Genomic DNA, 26,562 nt, shown 5'->3' with positions numbered 1-26,562 from the left:
GATCTTTTGATCTCAGCCTATAAATTCTGTGCCTGTGTGCTTTTCTTCACTTCATCTGATAAAGGAGTAGCATTCTGAAAGCTTGAAATTTCAAATAAACCTGGTGTCATGCGACTTCTGCCCTTATCCATGGCAGTCTAACACCTGCACCTCCACATCTATGTTTAAGCACAGAGATATATGTCATTGAATTCCATTGTTGAAACACTTTGCATGATAAAACACCTGATGAAGCAGCGATCCGAAAGCTAGTGCTTCCAAATAAACCGGTTGGACTATAACCTGGTGTGATGTGATTTTTAACTTTGTCCACCCCAGTCCAGTACTGGCTCCTCCACATCACTGATAGTAAAGTAGCAGCAATTGAAAATATAAACAATAGGGATTTAGTGTTGACAGTGATTATTAATAGCAGGTTCATGCTCCCAGCTCTCTGATCTGTGTGGCCATAGAGCAAATAAATCACTTCCTTACTGGCACTTCCTTACTGAATGTGTTTTGAATCAGCAACTGGCTCAAGAGCAGTGACATCATGGACCTTGGAGTGGTCAAATTCTTGATTGTAAGTTGTTACATTGCATCAAAAAAGTATAAAAAACAGCTCAAAGATGGAGTAAGAGAACAACCCAAATGGCTTGAAGTACCAAACTCTTGAATTTTTGTTTCATCTGCCAAATTTATTCGTGCACCCACTGTGGATGATCTGCCTGGGATGACTCACAATAGTAAAGTATTATACAAGCCTAATGTTTTATTTTTGTGTTCTTCTTGACCTTTCAGATATTACACTGTTAGATACAGAGAGAAAGGAGAATCTGCCAAATGGGAATATAAGATATCTAAGACATATAGGCGAATTCTGATTGACAAGCTGACATCAGATTCCATATATGAATTCTCTGTTCGTACTTCACAAGGAGACAGAGATGGCAAATGGAGTGTTTCAGTTTTTCAAAGAACACCAGAGTCTGGTATGTTTTTAATGCTCAGTGCTGCAAGGTCATTGCAAATGTAACCCCATGTTCAAATTTATTTATATTATTTGATGACATTTACTTCACCTGTCAAGAAGGCTGAATTATATGGTCACTCAAATTCCGCACCCTTTGAGTTATTGGGAATAGACTTTATTTCCAATGTGTTGGAGGATTTGAATCTGATGGCCTTACTAGTTTTGAACAAACTTAATTTTGTTACGTATTCAGTAACTTTGTAACCAATACCTGAAAGACAGTGTGCTTTGTTATTTCCATTTTCACTTGAGAGAAATATCATCATCTGATGTTAAGCTGATAACTGTCATTCACTAGTATGTCTTGTTTGTGGAACCCATGTCTGTTCATGTTAAATTTGATAAATATGGCTATGCTGTTTTATATATTGGAAGTGTTGATAGATGTCAGCAATGGTGTGGAACTCGAAAGGCTTTTCTTGCAATATGTGTGTTGATTAAAACTTTAGAATAGATTGTCACTTCTGAGAGGCAAGAAAGTACTTCTAGCCAGTAAGAAGATATTGCTGCAGTGTTTTACAGCCAAAACAGCCTCAGTAATGCCAATTCTATCATCTCATAAATCAAGAAACATACTCTTAATGATCAAGAGATTTTCTGTAAAAGTCAAGAGTTGCTATGTCTTTCCAAACTTAATCCGATGTAGACTGACAGCTCTTTTATAAACCTTCCAATTATTCAGTTTTAATAGGTCAGAACTCTTTAAAAAATATATAACGGGATCCAAAAGTACTTTGCAGGAAAATGTTCAAAATCTTATAGAATCATAGAGTCCCTACAGCGCAGAAAGAGGGCATTCAGTCCATCTAATCTGCACGAACCCTCTGAAGAGCATCACACCCACACCCACCCTCCATCCTGCCCTGTAACCCTACACTTTTACCATGGCTAATCCACCTACTCTACATATCCCTGGACATATTGGTCAATTTAGCATGGCCAATCCATCTAACGTGCACATCTTTGGACTGTGGGATAAAACCAGAACGCAGAGTGGAAACCCATGCAGACATGAGGACAACATGCAAACTCCACACTGACAGTCACCCAAGACTGGAATTGAACCTGAGTCCCTGATCTTCTGATAACCCAGCATGTTTTAAAGAAGGGGTGATGAAGGGCTTTTGCCTGAAACATCGATTTTCCTGTTCCTCGGATGCTGCATGACCGGCTGTGCTTCTCCAGCACAACTCCAATCTTGTCTCTGATCTCCAGCATCTGTATACCCACTTCCGTCTATGTTTTAAAAAAGGATCAACTCTCCCAGTATTATAGAATGATCCAAGAGTACAAACCACTTCGACCAACACTTGATGCACGCTCCCTGACTCTTTTTCCAGTTGCCATATCAATTACTTCCCTTCCATTCCCCTTCTTACTGTCCAACCCTCTAATTTTAGTTAGCTTTATTTTCATTGGTTAATGGGTAAACTGGTATCTCATCCAAATAGCCCTTCAGTCAGTTATTGAGAACAAAGCATCACGAAAGAGGGTCGAACATGTAAAAGCATGGAGGAATAATTATCAGAGCATTGTGGACTCCAAAGCAGGGCCTAAATCAAATTGAATAATCAAGGAGTTTTGTCACAAGACTGTGGGTAGAGGTTGATTAATGAGTATTACCTTTTGCTCTTTATGCTATGGAAGTGCATCAAACACCAAGTTAAAACTCTGTAACATAATATTTTGTCAAAGTAAACTCGATCCATTTTGAGGGCAGTGGAACCCAGACAGGCCAGACAAATTCAATGCCAACAGGGCTGCAGGTATTTTATTTGTGTTGGTGAAGTTTTAGACTAACTTGGCCAGGGTATATAAATCAAGATATAGCTTTAGGAAGGATAAATAAGGTTTAAAAAGAATTCGGAGAGAGGGTAGATTTTACAAGATCGTGAAACAGTAAGGTGTTAGACGGTGTCAAGTTAAGATTTAATATATAAAAATGCAAGGAGGATGCTGGATCAGTTTGGCGTACTCTGGGCAAAACATAACCTCATGGAAATATGATGTTGTGGCAGTAATGGAGACAAAGTTAATTTAGATTAGATTCCCTTCAGTATGGAAACAGCCCTTCAGCCCAACAAGTCTACACCGACCTTCCAAAGAGTAACATACCTAGACCCATTCCCCTACCCTATATTTACCCCTGACTAATGCACCTAAGACTATGGACAATTTAGCATGGCCAATTCACCTGGCCTGCCCATCTTTGGATTGTGGGAGGAAACCAGAACACCCAGAGGAAACTCACGCAGACATGGGGAGAACATGCAAACTCCACGCAGACAGTTTCCCGAGACGGGAATTGAACGCATCTCTCTGGCACTGAGCCACCGTGCCGCCCCCATCCCGTACTCCAAGGGCCAGGATTTGATTGAAAACATCCCTGGATAGAAAGTATTGAGGAAAATTAGAGAAGAAAGGGTGAGAGGAGGAGGTCTACAGAATGAGAATATGATGGCCCTGGAGAGAGGAGATGACTTGCTTCTTTCAGGACTATTTTGTTAGTTAAGCATTAAAAATACCAGATCTGAACATATTCTTAGGGCCCAGATATTGGTAATGTACACAATAAGCCTTGTTTTACAAAATTTAGCAAGACTCATGTAATGGGGCTGGTATGCTCAAGTGTAAGAATTTTCCTTTCAGCATTACTTCTGCAACTTGGTGGGAAGATGTTGTAATCAACTGTTAGAGAAATTATAATTGGCACTTAGGCGACGTTAAAGGAAATTGGGAAGTCAGCATGGTGTGTGAAAGAGAAATCATGTTTAACAATTCATTGGAGATTTTTTAAAAGATTAACATCTGCAATGGCTAACGGGCACCCTGTGATGTACTATATTTGGATTTCTAGAAGGCAAGGTGCCACACAAATACTATTGTAAAATGTTAGCACATTTTTAAGGTTTTTGCGAAGATCTGTAGCTCGGGTTGTGAATGTGGCAGTTGGTTAGCTCGCCGAGCTGCTGGGTTATTGTGCTGACGTTTTGTTACCATACTGGGTAACATCATCATTATGACTTTCATGAAGTGCTGTTGTTCTATTCCACTTGGGTTTTATGTGGTATGGTCTGTGGGGTGAGTGTCACTTCCAGGCTTCTCTGCAGCAGTATGAACACTGGGTCTATCTTTGTGTTTGTTGATGGCCTTTTTGGTTGAAAACCAGGCTTCCAAGAACACTCTTGCGTGTCTCTGGTTGGCCTGTCCTAGAGTGGTTAGTTTGTCAAAGATGGCAAATGTGGTTCCACTTTTGGTAGAGATGAACCCAGAAATTACAGACTGCTGAATCTCGTGTCAGTGGTAGGGAAACTATTGGAGAGGGAGGTCATGCTTAACAAATTTGTGAGAATTTTGAAAAAAATATGATCAGCTATGTAGATGAGGGAAGTTTAGTTGATGTAGTTGAAATGGATTTTAACAAAGCTTTTGATAACATCCCACATAGGAAACTGTTTGAAAAGGTAAAAGCACATAGAATTGACGGAAAGTTGGTGAGATGGAACAGAAACTGGCTTAGTAATAGGTCACAAAGGGTAGTGGTAGACGACTGTTTGAGTGACTGGAGGCCGGTGTCCACAAGGAACAATACTAGCACCCTTAATGTTTGTTATATACATAAATGAAGTAGTTGAAAATGTGGGCGAATGTTAAGCAAATTTGCAGTCATCACCAAGATTGGTAGATAGGCTAATAGCAAAAAAGATGATTTGTAGGTAACAGGACGATATGGGCTGGTCAGATGGGCAGACCAGGGGCTCATAGCATTTAACCCTGCTAAGTGAGAGGTGAATTACTTTGGAAGAAGAAACAAGATGAGGAGTATTTAATGAATTGCACAACACTGGGTAACTTAAAGCAATAATAGGATCTTGTGGTAATTATTCACATATCCCTGAAATTGGCAGAGCATGTGAATAGGATAGATAAGGCAAATAGGATAATTGCTTTCATCGTGGCATAGAGTATAAGAGCAAGGAGATGATGTTGGGGTTGTACAGAGCATTGGTCAGGCCACAACTGGATTACTATATACAGTTCTGATTGCCGCACTGCAAGAAGAATGTGACAGCACTGGAGGGGTTACAGAGGAGGCAGAACATAGAACACAGAACATAGAAAAGTACAGCACAGAACAGGCCCTTTGGTCCACGATGTTGTGCCGAGACTTAATCCTAATGTAAAATATAATAATTTAACCTATGCACCCCTCAACTCACTGCTATCCATGTGCATGTCCAGCAGTTACTTAAATGTCCCCAATGACTTCGCTTCCACCACCTCAGCTGGCACCACATACCATGCATTCACAACTCTCTGCACAAAGAACCTACCTCTGATGTCTCCTTTAAACCTGCCTCCTAATATCTTCAAGCTATGACTTCTCGTACCAGTCAATTCTGCCCTGGAGAAAGGTCTCTGGCTATTGATTCTATCTATTCCTCTCATTACTTTTGATTTGGAGATGCCGGTGTTGGACTGGGGTGTACAAAGTTAAAAATCACACAACACCAGGTTATAATCCAACAGGTTTAATTGGAAGCACACTAGCTTTCGGGGCAACGCTTCTTCATCAGGTGATTGTCCTGACAATCACCTGATGAAGGAGTGTCGCTCCGAAAGCTAGTGTGCTTCTAATTAAACCTGTTGGACTATAACCTGGTGTTGTGTGATTTTTAATCTCATTATTTTGTACACCTCAATCAGATCTCCTCTCTTCCTCCTTCTCTCCAGAGAGAAAAGTCCAAGCTTATTCAACCTTTCTTCATAAGGCAAGCCCTCCAGTCCAGGCAGCATCCTGGTAAACCTTCTTTGCACCCTCTCCAAAGCCTCTGTGTCTTTCCTATAGTAGGGTGACCAGAACTGGACGCAATATTCCAAGTGTGGTTTCACCAGGAACTTGTAGAGCTGCAGCAAAATCTCACGGCTCTTAAGCTATCCCCCTATTAATGAAAGCCAAAACACCATATGCATTCTTAACAACCCTATCCACTTGGGTGGCGACTTTGAGGGATCTATGTACTTGTACACCCAGATCCCTGTTCCTCCACACTGCCAAGAATCCTGTCGGTAATCCTATATTCAGCATTCGAGTTCGACCTTCCAAAATGCATCACTTCGCATTTATCCAGGTTGAACTCCACCTGTCATTTGTCAGCCCAGCTCTGCATCCTGTCTATGTCACGCTGTAGCCTGCAGTACCCTGTATACTATCGATGACACCTCCAACTTTTGTGTCATCTGCAAATTTACTAACCCACCCCTCAGCCTCCTCATCCAAGTCATTTATAAAAACTACAAAGAGCAGAGGCCCACAAACAGAATCCTGCGGGACCCCACTCAACTCTGTCTTCCACGCAGAATACTTTCCATATACAACCATTCTCTGCCTTCTGTCAGCCAGCCAATTCTGAATCCAGATAGCCAAATCTCCCTGTATCCCATATTTCCTGACTTTATGAATGAGGAGAAAGTGAGGACTGCAGATGCTGGAGACCAGAGTTGAAAAGTGTGGTGTTGGAACAACACAGCAGGCCAGGCAGCATCCGAGGAGCAGGAGAATCCATGTTTTGGGCATAAGCCCTTCTTCAGGAATTCTCCTGAAGAATTTGTCGATTCTCCTGCTCCTCTGATGCTGCCTGGCCTGCTGTTTTTTCAGCACCTGACTTTATGAATGAGCCTACCATGGGGAATCCTATCTAATACCTTGCTGAATTCCATATACACCACATCCACTGCTCGACCGTCGTCGATCTGTCTTGACATCTCCTCAAAGAACTCAATAAGATTTGTGAGGCATGAGCTGCCCCTCACAAAGCCATGCTGACTGCCTTTAATCACACAATACTTTGCCAAATAGTCATAAATCCTATCCCTCAGAATTCTTCCCACAGCTTTGCTGACCACATACGTGAGACTGGCTAGTCTGTAACTACCACGGATTTCCCTATAACCCTTCTTGAAAAGTAGAACAACATTCGCCTCTTTCCAATCCTCCGGTACGACTTCTGTGGAGAGTGAGGAGGTAAATATCCTCGCCAGTGACTTAGCAACCTCTTTTCTCGCTTCCTGGAGCAGCCTAGGATAAATCTGGTCTCGCCCTGGGAACTTATCAATCTTAATGTTTTCCAAAATTTCTAGCACATCATCTTCATCAATCTTGACCTGGTTAAGGCTATATCCCAGCTCCTCTAAGTTTTCATTTATAACAAGTTCCCTTTCTTTGGTGAAAACCAAAGCAAAAAACTCACTTAGGGCTTCCCCTATCTGCTCAGACTCCACGCACAAGTTCCCTCCGCTATCCCTGATTGACCCTATCTTCTCCCCGATCATTCTCTTATTCCTCACGTATGAGTAAAACGCCTTTGGGTTCTCCTTAATCCTTCTTGCCAAACCTTTTTTATGCCCCCTCCTGGCTCTCCTCAGTTCATTTCTGAGCTCCCTTCTAGCAAGCCTGTAATTCTCTAAAGCTGTGCTAGATCCTTGCTTCCTCCACCTTATGTACGCTGCCTTCTTCCTTTTGACGAGAAGCTCCTCGGTTCTCATCATCCACGATTCCTTAACCTTACCCCTTCTTACCTGTCTCAGAGAAACAAATTTGTGCATCACTCGCAACAACTGTTCCTTAAATAGTCTCCACGTGTCTGCTGTGCCCTTTCTGTGGAACAATTGCTCCCAGTCTGTACTTCCCAACTCCTGTCTGATAGCATCATAATTTCCTTTCCCCAATTAAATATCTTCCCTCGGTAACTGCAACTTTCACTCTCCAAGACTATACTAAATGTGAGGCAGTTGTGATCACTTTCACCAAAGTGCTCTCCCACCATGAGATCTGACACCTGTCTTGGCTTGTTACCGAGCTCCAAATCCAAAATGGCCTCTCGTCTCGTCGGTCTGTCTACATTCTGAGTAAGGAACCCCTCCTGAACACACCTGACAAAAACGGCTCTTTCCAAACCATCTGCACTTATGAGGTTCCAGTCAATATTGGGAAAGTTGAAATCATGCATAACCACAACCCTGCTACTTTTGCATTTTTCCAGAATCTGCCCGTCTAGGAGAACTTCAATCTCTCTACTGCTATTAGGTGGTCTGTAGAAAACCCCCAATGCGGTGGCTGCTCCCTTGCTGTTTCTAACTTGCATCCATACTGACTCAGTAGACAAACCTTCCTCAACAACCTTTGTTTCTGTAGCTGTGATGCAATCTCTGATTAGCAATGCTACACCCTCTCCTCTTTTTCCAACATCCCTGTTCTTTTTAAACGTTCTAAACTCTGGAACATCAAGCAACCATCCCTTCCCCTGTGAAACCCACATCTCCGTTATGGCCACAACATCGTAGCCCCAAGTACTGATCCATGCTCTACGTTTGTCACTCTTATTCCGGAGACTCCTTGCATTAAAGGAGACACACTTTAACTGATCCCTTTGTTTCATCACGTGAGAAACCTTCCTGATAGATTCAATATATCCTGTCACTGACCTGTCTGCAACTGACCCCCTCTCAGACATGTGGCTCTGATTCCCACCCTCGTGCCAAACTAGTTTAAATCCTCGCGAATCGCATGAGCAAATCTCCCACCCAGGACATTTGTACCCCTCCAATTCAGGTGCAAACCATCCTTCATATACAGGTCCCACCTTCCCCAGAAGGTATCCCGATGGTCTAGGTATCTGAAGCCCTCCCTCCTGCACCAGCCTCGCAGCCACATGTTAAGCTGCATTCGCTGACTGTTCCTCATCTCACTATCTCGTGGCACCAGTAGCAAACCTGAGATCACTACTCTACTCCTCCTGCTCTTCAGCTTCCAACCTAACTCTCTGTAGTCACTTTTCAGATCTTCAGTCCCTTTCCTGGCTATATCATTGGTGCCAATATGTACCACGATTTCTGGCTGCTCACCCTCCCCCTTCAGAATCTTATAAACCCAATTGGCGACATCCCGGATCCTGGCACCAGGGAGGCAACATATCTTCTGGGAGACCCGTTCCTGACCACAAAATCTCCTGTCAATCCGTCTAACTATTGAGTCCCCTACCACTAGCGCTTTTCTGTTTCTCGCACTTCCATTCTGAGCCACAGTGCCAGAGACCTGACAACTATGGCTTTCCCCTGGTAGGCCGTCCCCACCAGCAGTATCCAAAACGGTATACTTATTGCTGAGGGGAACAGCCACAGGGGATCCCTGCTCTGACCGTCGGTTCCCTTTCCTCCCTCTGACAGGAACCCAGCTGTCTTTATCCTGTGTCTGGGGAGTGACCACCTCCCTGTACATCCTCTCAATTTCCCCCTCAGCCTCCTGGATGATCCGTAGTTCATCCAGCTCCAGCTCCAGTTCCCTAACTCAGTTTTCGAGGAACTGGATTTAGGTGCACTTCCCGCAGATGTAGTCGACAGAGACATGTGAAGTGTCTCTCACCTGCCACATTCTGCAGGAGGAATATGCAACTGCCCTGACATCCTTACCCCACTACTCTGAAAGTCTGCACAGAACTAAACAAAGGAAGAGAAGGAAAAAAAAAGTGAAACCTGAAAACTTACCTAGTTTACAGACTCTTAGTATTAGAGGAGGTGTGGGTGGGAGGAAGGCCCTACGGTGTAGGGCCTCAGGTTTAGATCTCACTCACTTTAAAACTCCCCAGAAGTCCTCCACTCCTCCCTTGCACCTCTCAGCAAATGGTTCACCAAGATTGCCTAGAATAGAAAAATTAAGCTTTAAAGAGAGACTAAATAAGCTTAGATTGTTTTCTTTAGAGCAGAGAAGACTGATGTGTAAGATTATGAGGGTTATTGACAGAGTGAATAGAGAGCTGCTGTTCCCTTTGGTTGAGGGGTCAATCATGAGAGGGTGTAGTTTTCAGATAAGGGACAGGAGATTCAGAGGGAATTTGGGAAAAAACATTTTCATTCAACAGGTGGTGAGAATCTGGAATGCTCTGCCTGGGGAGGTAGTAGCGGCTGGACACCTTACAAATTTTATAAATATTTGGATGAGCACTTCAAATGTCACAACATTGAAAAATATGGAACAAGTGCAGGAAATTGGGATAAGCACACTGGTAGTTGTAGTTAAAAATCATACAACACCAGCTATAGTCCAACTGGTTTATTTGGAAGTACAAGCTTTCAGAGCGCTGCTCCTGCATCAGGTATCTCCACATCATGACGAATAGTTGTGTCAGTGCATACTCTATCCAGCAGGCCTTTTCTGTGCTGTATAAATCTACGAATCTCCCTGCTGCAGGCTTCCTACATTTTTGCTCATGGCTCCTCTTGCTCCCTCACTCATTTCCTTCTGTTCATCACCTTTCTTAAGTTCATTGTGTAAATTTAGGAGAGTTGAGCAAGACAAATGGCAAGTGGGAGGTAACTTAGAGTAAAAACAGTTGGCGCATTTTATATTTTGAAATTTATTCAAAGTTATTCCTTCCATAAATCTAGGAATTCAAAAACATGTAATGTTTCAACGTTTTGTGTGTAAGATATTAATCTCATGTTTCTGAGTAGAAACCATGAGGCAGTTCTGGAGGAGAGTCTTGGTGTGTCCTTTCTGGACTGGAGTTTTGGTGTGACCTTCTTTCTCCACACAGCTCTTTATAGAATTAGGGTAATGGCCCCTTGCACAGCCTCAACTCAGCAAATTAATACTGAGTTAGAAACAGAGTTCAAGGGCTTCTTGGGCTTGACAGCCAAATAATCTGATCATATTTTACTGTTTCAAATTAAAACATGGCCATTGTCTGAAGCAGTTCTAATCTCAGTACATCACCATCTCCTATATTTATCCAAACAACCTGGATGATTTATCCAAACCTGGATGGCTCTTTAATAATGTACTTCTTTCTGGAGTTGCCTCATAAATGTTTCCACTTCATTTTTTAAAAAACTTCCCCGGTCTCTTTTTTCTTCAACCAGACAAATCGTCATCTCTCCTATGACTCACCCACAGCTATTTCAGTCTTTCTCCTTTACTTTTTGTTAGAATTGTTCTGTGTACTAAAATGCTCGTACATGTAGATCATAAAGTTCCCAAGCCTTTGCCCTCTTTGTTTGGCAATAACAGTGCACATATTAACTTCAGAATATCTGACTGAGGAAAGAAAAAAGCTGGTTTCTTATTCTTGTATGATGACCAATAATAATTCCTGAAACTGAGATCACAAATATATCAGTTAAAATTCAACTTGGACATGATTGATCACATTGTAGACAGTCACATGTAAAATATAGCTGACACATGAAGAAAGGAGTTTTGGACATGTTACCAGAAAGCTGCCATCACATCATTGACTTAATCACTGCTGCCAGGAGAGAAGAAGAACAAATCTGAAGAAGTTTTCATATCAAGAGAGAGATAGTTAATAGAATCTCACCATGTATCCACTGGCTTTGAGTCTTTCCTCCTGCTGAGGGTACTGTTCCAGCTGACAGTGGCCATTGTTCTTTCTGTGGACCTTCATCTAAGCCACATTTGGAGATTCTTATACCTGGACCACTTGCTTCCTTTCTCTGTCGGCGGTCTCATATTTTCAGCAGTCAGTAGAGTACAATTTAAATCTCTGTTCTGTAAGATGACATTGTGCTGACTTCAACTACCTCTTCTTTCCCCCGACTATTGCAATAGGATAGTCAACAGGGAAAAAAAAAATCACAGACCACCTGGTAACATGTCCAAAACTTCTTCCTTAACCCATGTTATGCTCATCTTGCTCAATGTGGGAACTTCAGGGACACAGGAAGGCAGTGCGGGTGTCCCCTGTGGTCATCTCCCTCCAAAACAGGTATACCATTTTGGATACTGTTGGGTGAGATGGGTCACCAGGGGAAGGCAGCAATAGCCAAGTTCATGGCACCATGGCTGACTCTGCTGTTCAGAGGGCAGGAAAAAGAGTGGAAGGGCTATGGTCATAGGGGATTTAATTGTAAGGGGAGTAGATAGGAATTTCTGTGGTTAAAAACGAGACTTCCGAATGGTATGTTGCCTCCCAGGTGCACGGGTCAGGGATGTCTCGGATCAACTGCAGAAAATTCTCAAGGGGGAGGGCGAACAGCCAGTTGTCATGGTGCATGTAGGCACCAATGATAGAGGTAAAAAACAGGATAAGGTCCTACACAAAGAATTTAGGGAGTTAGGAACCAAGTTAAAAAGTAGGACCTCAGAGGTAGTAATCTTCGGATTGCTACCAGTGCCACGTATGAGTCAGAGTAGGAATGATGGAATATTCAGGATGAATGCATAGCTTGAGAGATGGTGGGAGGGAGGGGTTCAGATTTTTGGGACGTTGGGACCAGTTCTGAGGGAGGTAGGACAATTACAAATTGGATGGCCTACACCTGGGTTGGACTGGAATCAATGTCATTGGGGGTGCTTTTGCTAATGCTGTGGGGATGGTTTAAACTAAGGTGGCATGGGGGATAGGAACCAAATGAGAAGGTTAGTGAATAGGAAGGAGGTAGTAACTAAAGCCTGTAAGGAACTAGTTAATGAAGCCAGCGTGACTAAGGGGAAGAGTAGCCAGGAAGTGACGGATGAAAGCAGAGGGACTGGTGGTCTGAGCTGCATTTCTTTTAAAGCAAGAAGGATAGTAGGTAAGGCAGATAGTAGTTAGGTCTTGAATCAGTACCTGGGAGCATGATGTTATTGCTATTACTGAAACTTGGTTGAGGGAAGGGCATGATTGGCAACTAAATGTCCCAGGACATTGATGCTTCACGCAGGATAGAGAGGGAGGTAAAAGGGGTGGAGGAGTTGCATTCCTGGTGAAAGGAGATATCACAGCTGTGCTGAAGGAGGACACTATAAAACAGTGAGTCAATATGGGCAAAACTCAGAAATAGGAAGGGTGCGATAACAATGTTGGAGCTGTACTACAGGCTTCCCAACAGCAAATGTGTGATAGAGGTACAAATGTGTAGAGAGATCGTAGAAAAATATAGGAATTACAGGGTGGTATTAACTTTCCCAACATTGACTGGGATTCATTTAGTGTTAGAGGATTAGATGAAGCAGAATTTGTTAGGAGCATCCAGGAGGGTTTTCTACAGCAGTATTTAAGTAGTCCAACTCGGGAAAGGGCCATACTGGACCTGGTGTTAGGAAATAAGCCCGGCCAGGTGATTGAAGTTTCAGTGGGGGATTACTTTGGAATAGTGATCACAATTCCATAAGTTTTAGAATAATCATGGACAAAGACGAGAGTGGTCCTTAAGGAAGAGTGCTAAATTGGGGGAAGGCCAACAATAGCAAAATTCGGCAAGAGCTGGGGAATGTAGATTGGGAGCAGCTGTTTGAAGGGATGTCCATATTCGATGTATGGGGGGCTTTTAAAGAGAGGTTGATTAGAGATCAGGAGAGATATGTTCCTGTGAAAATAAGGGATAGAAATGGCAAGGTTAGGGAACCATGGATGACAAGTGAAATTGTGAGACTAGCTAAGAAGAAAAAGGATGCACACATAAGTCTAAGTGACTGAAGTCAGATGGAGCTTTGAAAGAATATCGGGAATGTAGGACCAATCTGAAACAAGGAATTAAGAGGGCTAAAGGAGGTCATGAGATATCCTTAGCGAGCAGTGTTAAGGAAAACCCCAAAGCCTTTTATTCATATATAAGGAGCAAGAGGGAATGAGAGAACGGATTGCCCCACTCAAGGACAAAGGAGGAAAGGTATGCGTGGAGTCAGAGAAAATGAATGAGATTCTCAATGAGTATGTTGCATCAATGTTTACCAAGGAGAGGGACCTGGCAGATTTTGAGGTTAAGTATATAGCTAGAGAGGAAATAGCTGGGACTTTAACAGATTCCTTTGCAGCATCCTTGAAAATGGGGGAGGTCCCAGAGGACTAGGTAATCACCAATGTTATCCCCTTGTTTAAGAAGGGTAGCAGGGATAATCCAGGTAATTATAGACCTGTGAGCTTGACATCATTGGTAAGAAGCTACTGGAGAAGCTAATAAGGGATAGGGTGCATACCCATTTAGAAGAAAATGGGCTTATCAGTGATAGACAGAATGGTTTTGTGCAGGGAAACAAACCCAATAGAATTCTTTGAAGAGGTGACAAAGTTGATTGATGAGGGAAGGGATGTATATGTCATATACATGGAATTTAAGGCGTTTGATAAGGTTCCCCATGGTCGGCTGATGAAAAAGGTGAAGTCACATGGGGTCCAGGGTGTTCTACCTACACGGATAGAGGACTGGTTGGGCAACAGGACACAGAGAGTAGTAGTGGAAGGGGCTTTTTCAAAATGAGACCTTTGACCACAGGGATCCGTGCTGGGACCATTGTTGTATGTGATATACATAAACGATTTGGAGGAAGGTTAGGTTGCCTCATTAGCGATTTTTTAGTTGACACTAAGATTGGTGGAGTAACAGATAGAGAAGAGAATACAGCAGAATATAGATCAATTGGAGAGTTGAGCAGAAAAATGGCAGATGGAGTTCTATCTGGACAAATGCAAGGTGATGCATTTTAAAAGATGCAATTCCAGAGCAAATTATACAATAATTGGAAAAGTCCTAGGGAAAATTGATGTACAGAGAGATCTGGGTGTTCAGGTCCATTGTTCCCTCAAGGTGGCAGTGCAGGTCAATAGAGAGAGGTTAAGAAGGCAAAAGGCTTGTTTTCCTTCATCAGATAGGGTATTGAATACAAGAGTTGGCAGGTCATGTTACAATTTTATAAGATTTTGGTTCAGCCACATTTGGAATATTGCGTACAGTTCTGGTCTCCACATTACCAAAAGGATGTGGATGCTTGGAAAGGGTGCAGAGGAGATTCACCAGGATGTTTCCTGGTATGGAGGGTGCTAGTTATGAAGAGAGCTTGAGTAGATTAGGATTACTTTCATTGGAAAGAAGGTGGTGTTGTGGAAAGATCACCCAATCCTCTCAGAAAATTACCAGGATTCGCAGAATATCCTTCACGAGGTTAAATTTTATTTGCAAATACAAGAGTGGAAATCAGAAAATGTCTCTCTAAACTAATCATCCTCTTCTCCCTCGGGTCTACTGCTTACACTTAACCTATCACATTACACCACCATCAACTTTACCATTAGCTCATCTATCATGTGATTTAACTAGCCTATTATAGTGTGCTACCATTATCTGTTACCTGAGCTCTGTAACATGATCCTATACATGCATTACAGCACTAACTACATAACTGCCAAATTAACTTGTATATACTTTATAGAGGTTGGGGGGGGGGGGGGGGGGACCTGATTGAGGCCTACAAAATCATGAGAGCTGTAGACAGGGTGGATAGCAAGAAACTTTTTCCAAGAGTGGACGACTTGATTTCTAGGGGTCATGAGTTCAAAGTGAGAGGGGAAAAGTTTAGGGGAGATATATGTGGAAAGTTCTTTATGCGGAGGGTGGTGGGTTCCCAGAATACGTTGTCAGCAGATGTGATATGGGCAGGAATGATAGCGTCATTTAAGATATTTCTAGACAGATACATGAATGGGTAGGGAGTAAAGGGATACAATCCTTAGAAAACAGGCGGTAGATTTAGATAGAGGATCTGGATTGGTGCAGGCTTGGAGGCCCGAAGGGCCTGTTCCTGCGCTGTAATGTTCTTTGTTCACCTACCCCCACCAAGGCCTTTCAATGTGTCTTAGTTGTGACATTAACAGTAACAATATCGGTTTGTTACCATCCTCCCTCAGAGAACTCAGAGAATGTGCAAATCTTGCTTGGGTCTTCCTAAGGCTAAAATTGCATATTCAGCAACAATCCTTAATACTTCATTATAGCAAGGAACCTACATCCACTCCCTGCTGGGAACAGATAAATAACTTGTTAAATTGCACACACGTTGACCTGTTAGTGTCCAGCCATTGCTTCCTAGCTGCTCCTTCTGTTACAGCAGACATTTGGCAGTGAGCCAACTCACACTGGGAGAGAGTGACTAAGAGTGTTTGGATCAGATTGCACATGGCAGCCATTCCACTGACTGCAATACTTAACATAGCAGCTGCATCTAGCCAGGAGAAATGGAAACTAATGGTTTTGCAGCAATGTGAACATGATAGTAATTTATTTTCTTAAAGTATCCTATTAACTATATCTTCCCAAATACTTTTGTGAGTGGCATTGTTGTGCTTCTACCTCACAGTGCCAGGTACCCATGTTCAATTCTATCCTCAGGCAGCTGTGTAAAGTTTGAATATTATCCTTCAGATTCTGCAAAAGTTTCCTGTGGCTGCTCTGGTTCCCTCCCACAGTCCAAAAATGGGCAGGTTAGTTGGATTGGTCATGCTAAATTGCTCACAGTGTCTAGCAATGTACAGGGTAGGTGGGTTAGCCATGGGAGATGCTGGGAAACAAGGAAAGCATGGGAGATGGAGGGGGTTGGTGGATGTGGATGGGATGCTGTTCAGAGTGTCATATAGTCATAAAGATGTACAGCATGGAAACAGACTGTTTGGTCCAACTTGCCCGTGCCAAACTGATATCCTGAATTACTCAAATCCCATTTGCTAGCATATGGCCCATATCGCTCTGAGCCTTTCCTATTCATGTATTCAACCAGATGTCTTTTAAATGTTATAGTTGTACCAGCCTCCCTACTCCTCTGGCAGCTCATTCCACACACAAAAATGTTGCCTCTTATGCCCCTTTTAAATAGTTTCCCTCTCACCTTAAACCTATGCCCTCTGGTTTCAAACTCCCCCACTCCGGGGGAAATAAAACGTAGGCTATTTGCCCTATCTATGCCCCTCATGATTTTATAAACCTCTATAAGGTCACCTCTCAGCCTCTGATGCTCCAGAGAAAATTGCCCAGCCTATTCAACCTCTCCGGATAGCTCAAACAACCCTGGCAATATCATTGTAAATTTTTTCTGAGCCCTTTCAAGTTTCACAGCATCCTTCCTATAGCATTGAGACCAGAATTACATGCAATATTCCGAAAGTGGCCTTACCAATGTCCTGTAGAGCCGCAGCATAACCTCCCAACTCCTATACTCAATACTCTGACCAATAAAGGCATGCATACCAAACCTTCTCCACTATCCTATCTACCTGTGACTCCACTTTCAAGTAACTATGAACCTGCGCTCCAAGATCTCTTTGTTCAGTAACACTCCCCATACCTTTAAGTGTATAATTCCTGCCCTGATTTGCCTTTCCAAAATGGAGCACCTCACATTTATCTAAATTAAACTCCATCCACCATTCCTCAGCCCATTAGCCCATCTGATCAAGGTCCCATTGCACTCAGATAAAACTCCTTCCTGTCCACTGCACGTCAAATTTTGGTGTTTTCTGAAAACTTACTAACTGTACCTCATATGTTCACATTCAAATCATTTATATAAATGGCAAAATCATGTTGACTACTCCTAATTAGTCCTTGCCTTTCCAAATCCATTCAAATCCTGTCCCTCAGGATTCCTCCAACAACTTGCCCACCACGGATGTCAGGCACTCCAGTCTATAGTTCCCTGAATTTTCTTTATCAACTTTCTTAAATAGTGGCACAATGGCGATCAACCTCCAGTCTTCAAGCACTTTACCTGTGATTATTGATGATACAAATATCTCAGGAAGGGGCCAGCAAGCACTTCCTTAGCTTCCCACAGAGTTCTAGGGTACACCTGATCAGGTCCTGGTGATTTATCCACCTTTATGCATTATAAGATATCCAGCATTTTCTCCTCTGTAATATGGACATTTTTCAAGCTGTTGTTATCTATTTACCCACGTTCTGTATCTTGCATATCCTTCTCAATAGTAAACACTGATGCAAAATACTCGTTTAGTATCTCCCCCATCTCCTGCAATTCCTCACACAGGTGGTCTTGCAGATTTGTAAGGCACTCTATTCTCTTCCTAATTACTCATTTTTCTTAAATGTATTTGTTGAATCCAGTTGTATTCTCTTTAACCTTATTTGCCAAAGCTATCTCATTTTGCAACTCTTAAGTGTACTCTTACTGCCTTTATACTCTTTTAGGGATTCACTCAATCCCTGGGCAATCCAAGATGGAGGATCTGAAAAAAAACAGTAGCTGTAAGAGCTGCTCTCTTTTGGAGGTATTTTCAGTGTTGGAGCTGATTTCCTGAAAATATAAGAGTAGTAATTATTGTTTTATAAGCTGTTGCATTGTTTTGGAACTTTGGGGAAAAAAGGATCAAAACAACAGCACTTACAAAACGAGGAAGACAGACAAAGCACGGACCACCTGGGAACTGAAACAAACAGAGAAGTAAACCTGCACAGCTGTCTGACCCAGAGTGAACCTGTACAGCTGACTACCTCTGTTGTTTAGTTTCAAGTATCTCTGGACATTGGAATTCATTCTAAGAACAATAAACGATGAAATTCACAGTTGACGCTGGAGAAACCTGTGTGCAGAGCTCTCAGCAGGGGAACAGCTAAGTGACTAATTTTTAAAGTATAACCTGACTTTTTTTTTTATAAATCTACAATAGTGAGTAGGGTGGGTTCTTTTTTGATCATATGCTTTTTATTGAGATTGATCTCTTGGTTAAATTTTACAAATATGAAACATAGGTACTAAGTTAGCCTAGAGCAGTATTTTCAGAGCTGTAAGGCAAGGCTATTTTCTGGATCTGAACATTGTTAAGATGCAAAGATGGCCTTTAGTAAAGTGATCAGATGTGGGAGATTAAGGAGATTTTCCATGTGACTGATGACTATGGCTGCAGCAAGTGTGTTTGATTGCGAATCCTATTGGATTGCATGGATTGGTTGGAGCAGCAGATAGAGGCAATGAGGAATTTACAAAAGTCAGGGGTGTGATGGCTGGCAGTTTCAGGAAGGTAGAAAAACTGCAGATACAGTCAGGTATATGGGTTACCTCCAGGAAAGGTAGGAGAGGGAGGCAAGTAGTGCAGGAGTCCCCTGTGGCTATCCCCATCTCAAACAAGTATGCTCTTTTCGAAAATGTGGGAGGTGACTGGCTGTAATGTGTTGAGAGGGAAATCAGGTTCCAAGCTATCGATTGTGATACAGAGTCTCTGCAATCGGAGGCACAGACAGATGTTACTGCGGCTGATAACAAGACATCAGAATAAGTCAGTATGGGCTCAATGGGCAGAATGATCTGCTCCCAGACTGTAGGGATTCTATGATTACAATCACCATGACACAGATGCTGGTTCCAGTAGATTCCCAGTCAATTTTGGAGGGTAGGCAAACCTAACGTGCAATAAGATTCCAAGATTTTGCTCATTTGTAAGAGTCTTAATTTTATGCAGAAATCACAACTGTGCGATCAGTTTGAGAGTTAACATTTCTCGAAACAACTCAAATCGTATTTTCGAGATAATAAAACTCATTTTTAAAAATTTGTTTTGGAGTTGGTGATTTGATTGCTTTAAAGTACTTGCATGGAATTATGAATAAAGTATGACTCCGAGCATCAACCCCATGTGAAATACCAGGAACAGGACATGACCACATTCTGTGTTACCTTTTCAACTGATTTCATCATGCAAGTCATTGCAAAATTAGCCACAACAATAAATTAAAATATAAATAATAATAGATAATGACTCAATAATAAACATTTTAACAACTATTTTGGGCCTCCAGTGTGTACATTCACAAGTGTTGTTAAGGTTAGGTTTGCCATGCATGGAAGTTTTGAGACAAATGTGAAACCATTAAATAATTATTTAAATGGAAACCATGTGCAGTGTAATGGGAAAAGACGGGAGTTTGGCACTAAGTTAAAATTCTCAGCTGGTGCAAAAAGAATGGTCCAAACATTCTCCCAGAATCATGATGATACAGAAAGTGGCTAACATTGTTTCACCTCTTGACTTGAAATTAACAAGTAATCCATTTTATACTTGTGTTATACTGGAGGTTATGCATCTCTCTGTTGAATTGACACTGGATATAGTATCAAATAAATAAGCAGCACAAGAAAAGTGTTCACAGCCATCTATAGAACTAATACAGCAATTCACATGGGGTAGAAATTGCAATTTCTCCCTATGCTTAAAGTGCAATGTTGATGATCCATAGAAAATCATTAACATGAAGTAAATATTAACTGTCATTGCAATTTGAAGTAGGTCCACGAACAGAATGTCTTAGTTTAGAAATTACGCATTGTATTTGTAGATCTAATTGTTTCTCCCTCTGACTTTCAAATGCAGTTCCTACTTCTAGCCCTGAGAACTTTGAGGTGAAGCCATTAGGTGATCAAGGAACAGCAGTCACTGCATCCTGGGATCCGCCTATTGACAACAAGGGAAAGGTCACAGGTAGGAGACTTCCCAATACTATTGTGAAAAATTATCAAATAATACCCAGAGGATTATTGTACTCCTCTTCATTCTTAAAAAAAAGATAGTATTTAAGTCACTCTGTCAAATTGAATTATCACTGGGGAAATGGGAGTAACTGTTATTATGAGTCCAGTCCAATAGTTTAACGTCTAAAGTTTCTCAAATATTTAATTCTCTTGCCATCATAGTGCTCAGAAAGTCACACAAATGAAAAGTTTAAAAGTGTGAACAAAAAATATGAATTTTCCCAGAAAGTTGAAGTAGGGATCAACAATATCAGAAAGATTATCTGAGCAATTGCATATTGACATTTGTTGACTGACCTCTCTTGCATAATTTCTGAACCTATACTAGGAATTGCCAGATTGAAGGAATAGAAACTTACTGAAATTGATATCCCACACCAGCCAATTATCAAACAGTTCCTTTACTTGCTTTCATGAGCTAATTAATTTATTTTTCTAATCAGCTGAAAGTGACTTTCTTGTTGACATTACAGACCAGATGCCAGTTTTGCCTCAGATGTTTTATATCATATTAGGGCTGATTCCCTAATTAATGCATAGAAGAGAAGGCATTTTCCAGGATGTGAGGAAGGGGCACGAAGTGTAGGCCTTCCCATCCCTTGAAAATCCCATGAATAAAAATATTTTTAAAATATTATCCAGTCTGGGTTAGAACCCCTATTTGCACCTGAGGTCAGTCAAAAAGTTGTCTACATCTCTGGCCAGGACCCTTCAAGGCCAACTTTTGAAGCAGGATCCTGATTACCGATTGCAGTGCAACAAACTATGCAGGTTGCATGGGACTGAGTTTTGTAAATGCCATAGCTATTTCTACTAACAGCACTGGCTGTCAATTTGTAGCAATTAAGCACCGTTTTAGTTCAGCCTCTTAAAGGACATTGGGTTGGTGGAGGCTTCTTCTTGGGGTGAGGGCTCATGTTGAATCATGATAGGCATTGGGTCAGAGGTGTGCCAGATCGGGTCAGTTCATTGTGGATGGCATCGGGTTGAGCTTCAGGTTAATGAAGCAAGAGGGTGTGTCAGTCAGGGAGATGATGTCTGGTCAGATATGGGAGGGAGAGGGGGGGTCTCAGGAGAATCAGAGAGTGACATTTGTGTTTGCTCAGAGATAGTACCATTTTAATTCGTCTAACCTTTCCTGAGTAACTATCAAGATAAGTGAGTTGGAAAATCTGCAAATCTAACTCACAGTTGAGCACTTCCTCAAAGGGTTTTGGATGCACTGTAATTGCACATCGAAAATTAGTTAGGGCTTTCCACATGTTTCTTGGGGTTGGTATTCAGATCCTCTGAAGGGTTTTGCTGGATATATTCCTGAAATAACTACCTTCTGATCTGAAGATCTTGGCCTATGTTCATCGAATATAACTACTGATCACTCAAATATTTATTTATTTATATTTAAATTCATATTTCTTTGTCTGTATGATCATATTGGATCTGTAAATATCATACATTAAATATTTCATGAAGGTTCAGTTAAGTGTGTTGCTTTAGAATTAAATGACAGTTGAAAATTTTGTTGTGAAAAATTGAGTTTTAACATCAAATTACGTTAGTTTACAAAATTAAGGTAACTTTTATTTATTCGTATATGTCAATTAATTACACATTTGATTGTTAATATTTCTTTTGTCTTTATTTATATAGCATGTCGTCTATCTAATTAATTGTGGATTGCGTGGAATGGGTCATGTATCTTGTCTCAATTCTACCTCATTTTGTTATAGACTCCATTGTTGTTTAGTGCATTGCTAATCAGTAAATATTAGCAATGCACCCTGTGATTCATTCTTCCCATACAGTCTCGCCAGTGGAAAAGCAGAGTTGTTTTCAGTTGCCTCCTTCCAACCATCTGCCAAATCATTTCAGAATACATTGTTTCATACGCCCCGGCTCTCAAACCATTCGGAGCAAAGACTATTTCTTTTACTGGGGATGTTACAAGTGCTATAGTTGATGGTCTACAACCTGGAGAGCGTTACATTTTCAAAATTCGAGCAGCAAACCGGAGAGGACAAGGTCCTCAATCAAAAACCCTCAGTGTTGCTATGCCAAAAAGTAAGCATTATGTTTTTTTTGTGACATGGTCTTTGATCAGCTCCAAAAGCTTATCACTGGCATAAACACTCTTTTAATGACATCTTTAGCTTCTTTGCAAGTTCTGTTTGAGCACAGTTCATCACAACTGATGTTGCACTAAAAACTATAGAACTCTTTATTATGCATTTGAGCCATGCAATTATGCCAGGGGTTCTAAATTGTGAATAATTATAGTTAGAATAACTATAGTTAATATTAATTTAGAGTCTCCACTAAGGAGAATAACAGTTTAGACAGAAATTCCAAGCATTATATTCTAATAGTCCAATAATAATGTTTGAATCATAAATTTTAATTTAATCAGGAATGGAATGTAAGCAACAAGATTACCAACTTGTTGCATGAGTATTAATTGCAGTTAAGAGTCTAGTACATGGTATGGAAACAGCAATAATAACATAAGATTTTGAAATCACCCAGTAATCCTATAGAATTGTGAAGAGAGAAATAGAGTTGATGTTTCAGGTAAATGACCTTTCTTCATTGACCTAAAATGTTAACTTGGCTTCATTCTTTGTAGGTGTTGCTAAATCTCCTGAATACTTCCAATTCTTTGAAATCTTTTTCAAATTTCCATTGTCTATGGTATTTTGTTTTTGCTCTAAAAACAGCAGATATCTGAAATATGAAACAGAAATAACTACAGTGTACAGATCAGTCAGCATCTGCGGAGAGAAGAGACAGGTTAATGCTTGGAGCAATTTGTTTCTATATATGCTGACTGACCTGTTGCATGATTCTAATGCTTTTACTGGATAAAGACTAATTTCTCATTGTACAAGATGTGATCTCAGTGGCTTTGATGTCCATCAAATTGAGTTAAATTTAAGAGAAAACAGGAATTTTTATTATTTGCTATACTGCAAAAATGGAATGCATTTTTTAAATGAATTGTGGTTACATTGACACTGTTATAATATTTTATTGAACAGGATAATCCAGCGAATGGGACTTAAGATCTCACCATGGAAATTTGAGAATTTAAATTAAAAAGAACAAGGAATATAAAGTTGATAACAGAAATGGATAGTGAATCGTACTGAATTGAAGATACGGAAACTGCTTCAGTGTCCCCCTTAGAGCCACTGAGATGTACAGCATGGAAACAGACCCTTCGGTTCAACTCATTCATGCCGACCAGATATCCCAACCCAATCTGGTCCCACCTGACAGCACCCGGACCAAATCCATCCAAACCCTTCCTATTCATATACCCATCCGGATACCTTTTAAATGTTGTAATTGTACCAGCCTCCACCACTTCCTCTGGCAGCTCATTCCATACACATACCACCCTCTGTGCAAAAAGGTTGCCCATTAGGTCTCTTTTACATCTTTCCCCTCTCACTCTAAACCTGCATTTCCCCCATTCTAAGGAAAAGACTTTGTCTATTTATCCTATCCATGTCCCTCACCTCTATAAGGTCACCCCTCAGCCTCCGACACTCCAGCGAAAACAGCCCCAGCCTATTCAACCTCAAATCTTCGAAACCTGGCAACATTCTTGTAAATATTTTCTGAACTCTTTCAAGTTTCACAAAGTCCTCCTTATAGGAAGGAGACCAGAATTGCATGCAATATTCTAACAATGGCCTAACCAATGTCCTGAACATCTGCAACATGACCTCCCAACTCCTGTACTCAATACTCTGCCTTCTTCACTATCCTATCTACCTGCGACTCCACATTCAAGGAGCTATGAACCTGCAATTCAAGGTCACTTTGTTCAGCAACACGCCCTAGGACCTTACCATAAAGTGTATAAGTCTAGCTAAGATTTGCTTTCCCAAAGTGCAGTACCTCGCATTTTTCTGAATTAAACTCCATCTGCCACTTGTCAGCCCATTGGCCCATCTGGTCCAGATCCTGTTGTAATCTGAGGTAACCCTCTTCACTGTCCACTACACCTCCAATTTTGGTGTCATCTGCAAACTTACTAACTATAGTTCTTATGCTCACATCCAAATCATTTATATAAATGACAAAAAAATAGTGGACCCAGCACCAATCCATGTGGCATCCACTGCTCATAGACTTCCAGTCTGAAAAACAACCCTCCACCACCACCCTCTGTCTTCTACCTTTGAGCCAGTTCTGTATCCAAATGGCAAGTTATTCCTGTATTCGATGAGATCTAATCTTGTTCACCAGTCTCCCATGGGGAACCTTGTCGAACGCCCTACTGAAGTCCATATAGACCACGTCTATCCCTCTGCCCTCATCAATTCTCTTTGTTACTTCAAAAAGGTCCATCAATTTTGTGAGACAAGATTTCCCAAGCACAAAGCCATGTTGACTATCCCTAATCAGTCCTTGCCTTTCCGAATACATATGCATCCTATCCCTCAGAATTCCTTCCAACTACTTGCCCACCACCGATATCAGGCTCACTGGTCTATAGTTCCTTGGCTTGTCCTTACCACCTTTCTTAAACAGTGGAACCCATGCTAGCCAACCTCCAGTCTTCCGTCACCTCACCTGTGACTATCAATGATACAAATATCTCAGCAAGAGGCCCAATAATCAGTTCGCTAGCTTCCCACAGAGTTCTAGGGTACACCTGATCAGGTCCTGAGGATTTGTCCACTTTTATGTATTTCAAGATATCCAGCACTTCCTCCTCTGTAATATGGGCATTTTTCAAAATGCCGCCATCTATTTTGCCATGTCCATGTTCTATATCTTCCATGTCCTTTTCCATAGCAAATCTGATGCAAAATACTTGTTTAGTATCTCCCCCATCTCCTGTGGCTCCACACAAAGGCCACCTTGCTGATCTTTGAGAGGCCTTATTCTCTCCCTAGTTACCCTTTTGTCCTTAACATATTTGTAAAAACTCTTTGGATTCTCCTTAACCCTATTTGCCAAAGCTATCTCATGTCCCTCTTTTGTCCTCCTGACTTCCCACTTAAGAATATCCCCACTGCCTTTATACTCTTCTTAGGATTCACTCGATCTGTCCTGTCTTTACCTGACATATGCTTGCTTCTTTTTCTCAGCAAAACTTCAATTCAGTCATCCAGCATTCCCTACATCTTTCACCTAACAGGAAAATACTGTCACTGGACTATCATTATCTAATTTCTGAAGGCCTCCAATTTTCCAGTCGTCCCTTTACCCGCAAATATCTGCTCCCAATCTGCTTTTGAAAGTTCTTGCCTAATACTGTCAAAATTAGTTTTTCTACAATTTAGAACTTCAACTTTTAGATCTTGTCTATCCTTCTCCATCACTAATTCAAAACTAATAGAATTATAGACTTGGAACATAGAACAATACAGGCCCTTCAGCCCTCGATTTTGCAACAACCTGTGAACTAATCTAAGCCCATCCCCCTACACTATCCCATCACCATCTATGTGCTTATCCAAGGATTGTTTCAATACCCTTAATGTGGTCCTTGGCCCTAAAGTGCTCCCCCACTGACACCTTAGTCACCTGCCCTGCCTTATTTCTCAAGAGTAGGTCAAATTTTGCACCTTCTTTAGTAGATATATCCACATACTGAATCAGAAAATTTTCTTGTAAACAGTTAACAAATTCTTCTCCATCTAAATCCTTAACACTATGGCAGTGCCAGTATATGTTTGGAAAGTTAAAATCCCCTACCATAATTCCTCTATTATTCTTACAGATAACTCCTTACAAATTTGTTTCTCAATTTCCCGCTGACTATTAGGTGGTCTATAATACAATCCCCATACGATGATTGTCCCTTTCTTATTTCTCAGTTCTACCCAAATAACTTCCCTGGATGTATTTCCGGGAATATACTCCCTCAGTACAGCTGTAATGCTATCCCTTATCAAAAATGTTACTCCCCCTCCTCTCTTACCTCCCTTGCTATCTTTCCTGCAGCATTTGTATCCTGGAACATTAAGCTGCCAGTCCTGTTCGTCCCTGAGCCATGTTTCTGTAATTGCTATGATATCCCAGTTCCATGTTCCTAACTGTTTCCTGAGTTCATCTACCTTCCCTGTTAGGCTTCTTGCCTTGAAATAAATGCAGTTTAATTTATCGGTCCTACCTTTTTCTCTGTTTTTGTCTCTTCCTACCCTGACTGTTTGACTCGCTTCTTTTCCCAACTGTACCAGTCTCAAATTGATCTCTTTGCTCACTATCTCCCTGGGTCCCTACC

General features: G+C 41.3%; 1 protein-coding gene across 1 annotated transcript in view; it reads left to right on the top strand.

Annotated features, from left to right (window-relative positions):
- Positions 1–26,562, top strand: part of fndc1 (fibronectin type III domain containing 1) — a 364,919-nt gene that overhangs the window by 225,226 nt on the left and 113,131 nt on the right. Inside the window, exons 7-9 of the mRNA XM_060831599.1 lie at positions 781–971; positions 20,164–20,271; positions 22,194–22,382. Of these exons, the coding sequence (XP_060687582.1) occupies positions 781–971; positions 20,164–20,271; positions 22,194–22,382 (488 nt within the window). The remainder of the gene's footprint in view (positions 1–780; positions 972–20,163; positions 20,272–22,193; positions 22,383–26,562) is intronic.

The sequence above is a fragment of the Hemiscyllium ocellatum genome, chromosome 10, assembly GCF_020745735.1.
Source record: "Hemiscyllium ocellatum isolate sHemOce1 chromosome 10, sHemOce1.pat.X.cur, whole genome shotgun sequence".
Classification (NCBI taxonomy): Eukaryota; Metazoa; Chordata; class Chondrichthyes; order Orectolobiformes; family Hemiscylliidae; genus Hemiscyllium; species Hemiscyllium ocellatum.
Note: the sequence above shows the minus strand (reverse complement) of the source record. Positions and strands in the feature narration are given on the sequence as shown.